This window comes from Mastomys coucha, unplaced genomic scaffold (assembly GCF_008632895.1).
Source record: "Mastomys coucha isolate ucsf_1 unplaced genomic scaffold, UCSF_Mcou_1 pScaffold15, whole genome shotgun sequence".
In the NCBI taxonomy this organism is placed as follows: Eukaryota; Metazoa; Chordata; class Mammalia; order Rodentia; family Muridae; genus Mastomys; species Mastomys coucha.
This window is the reverse complement of record NW_022196897.1, coordinates 72,366,082-72,373,574: the sequence shown is the minus strand read 5'-3', so window position 1 is coordinate 72,373,574 and position 7,493 is coordinate 72,366,082. Positions and strand designations below refer to the sequence as shown.

General features: G+C 35.8%; 1 protein-coding gene across 1 annotated transcript; it reads left to right on the top strand.

The window, feature by feature from the left end:
• The first annotated feature begins 5,444 nt into the window (after positions 1 to 5,444).
• Positions 5,445 to 6,428, top strand: LOC116092076 (olfactory receptor 1030-like). The gene has a single exon (XM_031373435.1). The coding sequence runs from the start codon at positions 5,445 to 5,447 to the stop codon at positions 6,426 to 6,428; it is 984 nt and encodes a 327-aa protein (XP_031229295.1).
• Positions 6,429 to 7,493: the final 1,065 nt, after the last annotated feature.

The window sequence follows — 7,493 nt, the reverse complement described above, 5'->3', positions numbered from 1 at the left end:
AACTCTCTGACTCCTACAATCCTTCCTCTCCTTCCTCTGAATGGTTCCCCAAACTTACCCTAATGCTTGACTGTGGATCTCTGCATTTGCTCCCATCAGTTGCTGCATGAAGCCTCTCTGATGAAAATTGTTCTAGGCTCCTATTTATGAATACAGCAGAATAACATAAGAAATCATTTCATTGGCTTTTTATTTTTATATTTAGTTCTTTCCTAGTTCTATAAGCTTTCTAGCTATCTAGGCAATGTCAAGCACGGCTCCCTTTAGAGGCATGGACCTCAGGATGGACCAGTCATTGGTTGGCCACTCCTACAAGGTCTGCTGTACAATGACCCCAGCACATCTTGTAGGGAAGACAAATTGAAAGTCTGTGTGGCTGGGTTAGTGTCTCAGTCTATATATATGTGTACATATATATACATATATACATATATATGTATATATAATCATATACTTAACTTCTGCTTCCCTCTGCATTGGTGGTTGTTGGGTAGAGAGTGGGTTTGTTGGAGATTAACCTGAAAACCCTGGATTTGTTGGGGGAAATTAACCTGGAAATGCAGGTCTTGTTGGGGTTAGCCTAGATACTGGAGCTAGGTTCGGGTTTTGTTGGGGGATAGCTTGGAAACTGATGCTAGATACTGGTCTGTTAATTTAGCTGAGTTCAAACATAAGTCAAGTTCTCTAAGATGGAGTTTGAACCCTCAAAATTTGGTCTATCATCTGCTCTGGCAAGGGATCACTTATAAAAACCTTCTAGGTCTATGTGATCTGGCTGGAATGCAGACACTTACTTGCTTAGATTATAGTATGATATAGCTGCAACACAGATGTGCCTATAGTATGTACCTTAAAGGTAAAAATAGTTTGTAGAAGAAAGCATCCATATTTGAAGTGACATCTAGTTGAGGGGGACACCACGATAGGCTCAGCTCTTGAGAACAGCACAAGAAAAAGAAGCTGTTAAAGAGCCTTGCCCAGAGATTGTTGGTTGGGAGTGAGTGTAATGAGTGTAGCACAGTGGAGCTGAGTTGTTTTTTTCCTAAGTTCATGTGTTTCAGAGCAGTTCAGCAGAGACAATTGAAATGAGAAAATTAAAAGGAGCCAGAAGATTAGAACAAACTGCCAGTGTTAGTTTGAGTCTTAGCAGAACAATTCAATCAGAAGATAGAAGCCAAATTTAATCAGTCAGCCTGGAGAAGAGTTTGAGCCAGAACAGCTGAGATAAACTACCCACCCAGAGTTTAGAAAGAACTAGAAAGGAGTGAGTTTATTCAGCAGTAAACCTCAGAGATGACAGTTGCATCTGGCCACTAAAAGCAACTTTTACATATATGCATACACACAACAAGAGTTAAAGTGGATTTACCCTGTACAACAACACCCCTATTAGGCATGAGAGGCTAACATAAATGTGCAGGACCAGAAATGGGGTGTTTCTTTTGTAGTTCTTGGCCAGTAATTCCATAGAATTACAAGCATTACAGGTTACTACTATTGTTTTTATTTACCTTTTAAAATTTGACGATACGACTCTACTGAAGAAGATACCACATCCTCGAGTCACAGATCATGGAGAAATCCAAGCTGACACCCACCTGGAAGTCATTCATGCTTAGCTTTTCCCTCCCTATTCATTAGTATGCCTGTGCTAAAGGAACTGTTTTTATTTTTTTTTCTTTTTATCATCATATATATTTTTAAATACCAAGCATTAATGAGGAATAAAATTTGGGTGAGGAAGATTACAGGAAAGGTATATTGTTGCTCCAAAAGAACAATAACAGTGCATAGTAGTCATATTATTTTATATCTGGCCCATAAATTCCAGACATTTAAACAGATTTCAAATATTTGTGTAGAGGAAATATTCTATTAATCAGTACTTCTCTGAAATTATAAATATATCTTTATATAAATGGCTTATGTTAATGTATCAAATATCCTAATTTCTAGTTGAGCTAATTATAACATTTATTTGTGTAATATTTATTAATTAAACACTAATTGCATATCTGAATCTTTATGCATATTTCTACAGAGAATGCCAAGATAAAATTGACATTAATTCTGTTGTCAGAATATTTTAGAGAATTAAAACATGTAGAAAATTCACAAACAGACACAAAACTTACAAAATGGAGAAAAAACCACTAGAAAATTTCAGAAAACAAAATTAGAACTCTTGGTGAGATTTTATTAATGGAGTCATGGACAGATCTTCTCATAAAAAAATATGGGAGGGGTATCTTTAAAATGGCCCTTAAAATAACCTAAATACCAAGGTATTTTTACATTTGTTTTAAGATACTCCAAACATTTAATGACTCTTACCAATGGAGATGTCCCCATTGAAAATAACTCCCAAGGGAATCATATTGATTTCCCTCATGATTCCTTGATTTATGCTTACAAAGGACCATGTCCCCAAGGTTAATTCCTCAGATATAAAGTCTCCCACTTGTGGTGATTCTCAGAAACCACTGTCTTTCCATCGGTAAGTCTGATTGTCCCAATGATCAAAAACTCAGAGGACATAGTGCTTAATTTCCTATTACTTTCATCTTTAAAAACATAAACAGAATACCTAGAGATGTTAAGAATTGCTATGATGGAATAAAAGCATAGGCAGACAGACCCAGAGTCTCCCAAGCAGAGGCAGACATGACAACTAATGGACTAGAAGGATAGACCCATCCTGCAAGGAGAGAAGCACAGAAATCTCTGCTAAGGCCCTGATTTAGAGTCATTTTCTGTTTAGAGTTCCAGTTCCTCTGCATAATAGTTTTTTTTTAAATTACTTTTTAACTTTTCAAAACACAAAACCATAGAATCTGGAACAGAAATGTATATTCCCATTGCAACATGCATATAATTTATATTGTAAGTTTCTGCTGAGAAAAGAAATGCCAAGATATTTGACTAAAACTGAAGAGAGAAGAAACAAATGATGAAATTCCTTTCTTCCTTTTTTGTGGGGTTTATCCTGAAATATGATGATATATTGAACCCAGGATCTTCTCAGCAAGTGAATCATGCTTTGATCAAAGACATGTTTTTTTCTCTGCTGTATGTGTATATATTAGTATTTTTATGTATGTATGTATGTATGTATGTATGTATGTATGTGCATGTGTGTGCACGCGTGTGTTTTGATATAAGTTCTCAACCAAGGATGCTGTCCTGGAATTCATTCTGTAGCCCAGGCTAGTATAAAACTCTGGCAATCTTCTTGCTACATTCTTCTCAGTGCTGATATTGCAGAAATAAGCTATCATATAGAGGCTCATTTGCCAGCCTTCTCAACATTCATACAGATTTCAAACTTTAAGCTGAATCATCTTTGTTAACATTCTCAAAACTTATTCTCTGAAGTTTGCAGTTGGCTTGTGCCATCATACACAGATTTAATTCTTCTCCCTAGGAATAACTGAAGTACTTTCAATGAAATTGGAATAATTTAATTTTTATCTTGTATTGAAGTATTAGTATCTCTTTCATTTTTTTCACTTGTATTCTGCTTATAATACAAAAATTGCACTGAATAGAGTATCTTAATAGTGGGATTTGCTCACGTCCTATTGTACCATAGTATATCAAAAACTTCTTTATTCAAGCATACTAGACACAAAAGAATACCATAGGGGCTGGAGTCTTTAGTTTTCTATTTCAGAATTCATAGAGAAATTTTTCATGTGGATTAATTACAGAAAATTTTATATTTTGGGAGATTTTTCTAACAACAGTATATTGGAATCCACTGAATAGAGCAATCATACATTGCCAAAATAAAGGCACCTGGTGCCATTAATTAAAACTGTATTCATTTAAACAGGTTATCTCAACTATGTAAGACAATTCTTGATCTATTCTTATACAACAAAATCACATAGGAACTTTCTCAGGATCTCATTCCTTTGTTGTTGGTCACCATAGATGGGGCTTATAATTCAAGCTCTAGACCTGCTTCCAGACTGATAACCACTGATCCAAAAGTGAATATGTGATTTTATTAAAATAAGAGAATAGTTACAGTTCAAAAGGCTGTATATTCAGTCTCTCCTCCTGGACTTCTGAGGTATGATACAGTGAAAAAAGCTAGCATATATTTTCAAAACAGATTCAGCTTTAATGTTTTTCTAGTAATATAACAGGAAAATGTTAAGGATTAATTACTAAGATGAGGTCAAGCATCATCAGAACTAGCTTTATTATTTAAATAAATCCCTATTGATTTTTCTAATACATTCTTCACTCAACAGCCAAGATTTGTAGTTATTCATGCCCTGACAATGTCAGAGATGTAAGAAACATACATGCCCGGAAAAAAAAAATAGCTGCCGTGAATTAGAAAACCACATCATTGATGCAAATAATGATTTATTTAGCATATTCTATGATATAATCCTATACTTATTCATATTCTGGATCACATAAAACAAACTAAGTTTTGGCCATATGCACCAACAAATAGATGAATAGAGAATCACAAATTAAAAACATCAATAATTTCAGAAGGAAAAGCGGAATGTAGATATATGGATGACGGGCTCTAAACTGCTTGGTTCTCACCATTTCCAGGATTACCTTTGTTGGGAGTGACTACAGGGTCTCTGTATGATAATTTAATGGCCACATTCTCTTACATTCACCTGTGACAGAAACTATATTTGAGGAGCAGGAGTCCTGATTCTTTATTGGGAACACCAAAAGTGAAGGCAATTCTCTTGTTTTATAGGAGAGTTCAAGAAGAATGTGAAGAACAACACAATTTAAGGGATGTAAACTCTCCTACATTGCATGTGATAATCAGCACAGTAGATGAGCTACTTTGAACAGGAAGTTCTTCAACTTTGGAAGTAACTTTAATCTTCTCTTTTAACTCACACACAGGAAGCCAAATGTAGATGTAGATGTATATGAGGAATGTAATTTGTGTGTGTGTGTATATATTCAGTTTCCAAATACAATGACCCAACATGGAAGCAGCTTTATGGAAATTTTATAGTAATAGAACAAAGGAAGTCATTACCTAAGGCATTTTAAAAATATATTGGTGGAAAAATAGATGTAAAGTTACAGCAAGCAAAGGAATTTCATCTGTAGGCCTAAGATGCTGTTTGATTACATGCTTAGCTTTTCCATTGGAGGAAACCATTCCATAGGTTTAAAATTAGTATGTTCCAAAGGCTTTTTATCAGTTTCACGATATTAGATCTGATGTAGATGTGGAGCTAAAGATAGACTACTTGAAATTGTACTCAAACTGCATCCCAAAGTTGCCATAGTCATTGAAGATTGTATGAGTTGCTCAGCTATTCTAACAGCTTCTTCTAATGTTTCCCATACATTCTTCTAAGAAACATTTTGTTTCAGTGAGCACTGACTTGGGTTTTTACAAATAATTTAATTATTGTCTCTTATTCATTTCTCCGTTAGGGAATATGAAGGCATACTCAGACACCAAGCGCAATGGCACTGAGGCAACTGAATTCATTCTTCTGGGACTAAGCACCCAACCAGAACTGCAGCCAATTCTTTTCTTGGTATTCCTCATGATTTACCTCATCACACTGACAGGGAACTTTGGCATGATCTTATTAATCAGGTTCACTCCTCAGCTGCAAACCCCCATGTATTTTTTCCTGGCACACTTGGCATGTGTGGATATTTTTTACTCAACAAATGTCTCTCCTCAGATGCTTGTCCATTTTCTATCTGAGAAGAAGACCATTTCTTACACTGGATGTCTGACTCAGTGCTTCATTTTTGTCACTCTACTCTTGACTGAATATTACATGCTGGGTGCCATGGCCTATGACAGGTACATGGCAATATGCAATCCCCTACATTACAGCACAAAAATGTCCCGTCCAGTTTGCATTTGCCTGGTTACATTCCCTTACTTCTGGGGTACTATGGTGGGCACAATGCAGGTGATATTGACCTCACGTCTATCCTTTTGTGGACCCAACACCATCAACCATTTCTACTGTGCCGACCCTCCCCTCTTGATGTTAACCTGTTCTGACACTTATATCAAGCAAACTGCCCTCTTTGTGTCAGCTGGGATTAATCTTACAGGTTCCCTTCTCATCATCCTCATCTCCTACATTTTTATCTTTGTCACTATCATGAGGATCCGTTCCAGTGAAGGGCAACGAAAGGCTTTCTCTACCTGTGGCTCACACCTGACAGCTGTTACTATGTTCTATGGGTCCCTCTTCTGCATGTACCTGAGACCAGCAAATGAGAGCTCTGTTGAGCAAGGCAAAATTATAGCAGTATTTTGTATTTTTGTGAGTCCCATGGTGAATCCATTTATCTACAGCCTGAGAAACAAGGATGTGAAGCAGGCTCTGAGAAGGGTGTTTATAAGAAATCTCTGCAAAAGGGAGAAAAGCTCAGGACCTATACTATCCCACTAAATCAAAGCATATCTTCAATTTTAATAGATGCTATAAGTTTGAGAAAGAGGGGAGGAGAGAAAGAGGTGAAAATTATGTAAATATCATACTTATATATAAAATCACTCAAAATTATAAATGGAAGATTTTAAAAGTTCTCTGGTTTGTTTGACTTGAACATGTTGAATGTGTTTCTTTTAACTTGGAATGGCAAGAATATGGTTTTGAGTGTGTAACTTGGGATCTAGTGAGAACATAATTGTTGTTCTACATTTGAAAGTTGTAAGAAGGGCTGATTGAGAAGAAATGCTATGTCAGGCATCATCATGATTAAACATATCCTAAGTTTAGCCTTACTTGATAACTCCTCTCTACCTATATTCATCAGAATATATATGTTCCTCTGTTCACTGTGTACATCTATATTGAATGACATGTAGAAACATTTTTAACCCAAGGTGAATTACAATGTATTTCCTGAATTTTAAAGCATGATTTCCATTCATGTGATGACCATACATTTTAGCATATAAATTCTTTTTAATATTTAGGTAACTTTTTTCACTTTCATGAAGATCTGTATACATACAAGTTTCTGCATCTAACAGGTGATTAAACAGAAATTATCAATAAAAGTAATGGGTAACCTTAAGTAGTATTCCCTGATGCTGATGAGAGACACTGACTACTTGCCTTCAAACATTAGTCAAAAGTGATAATTAATCATCACTCACTTTTTGGAAGATAATTTGCACCAGAATTAATCAGCTTGAATATTAAAATATTTGAAGTATTTATTTTTATTTTTTAGGTCACATTGCATATTTTCCTCTCTCTCTCTTTTTTAGATGTTTTCTTTATTTACAATATCTCCTTTCCCAGATTCCCCTCCAAAAAAGAAAAGAAAAGAAAAAAAAAACTAAAATGAACCACTGTTTCTTCCCCTCTCCCCTGCTCACCACCCTACCCTCTCTTGCTTACTGGCCCTGGCATTCCCCTACACTAGGACATAGAACCTTCACAGGCCCAAGGTCCTCTCCTCCCATTGATGACCAACTTGGCCATCCTCTGCTATACATATGCTGC

Coding starts and splice junctions, on each gene's coding strand:
- LOC116092076 (XM_031373435.1), top strand. CDS start 5,445: ATGAAGGCATACTCAGACACCAAGCGCAATGGCACTGAGGCAACTGAA.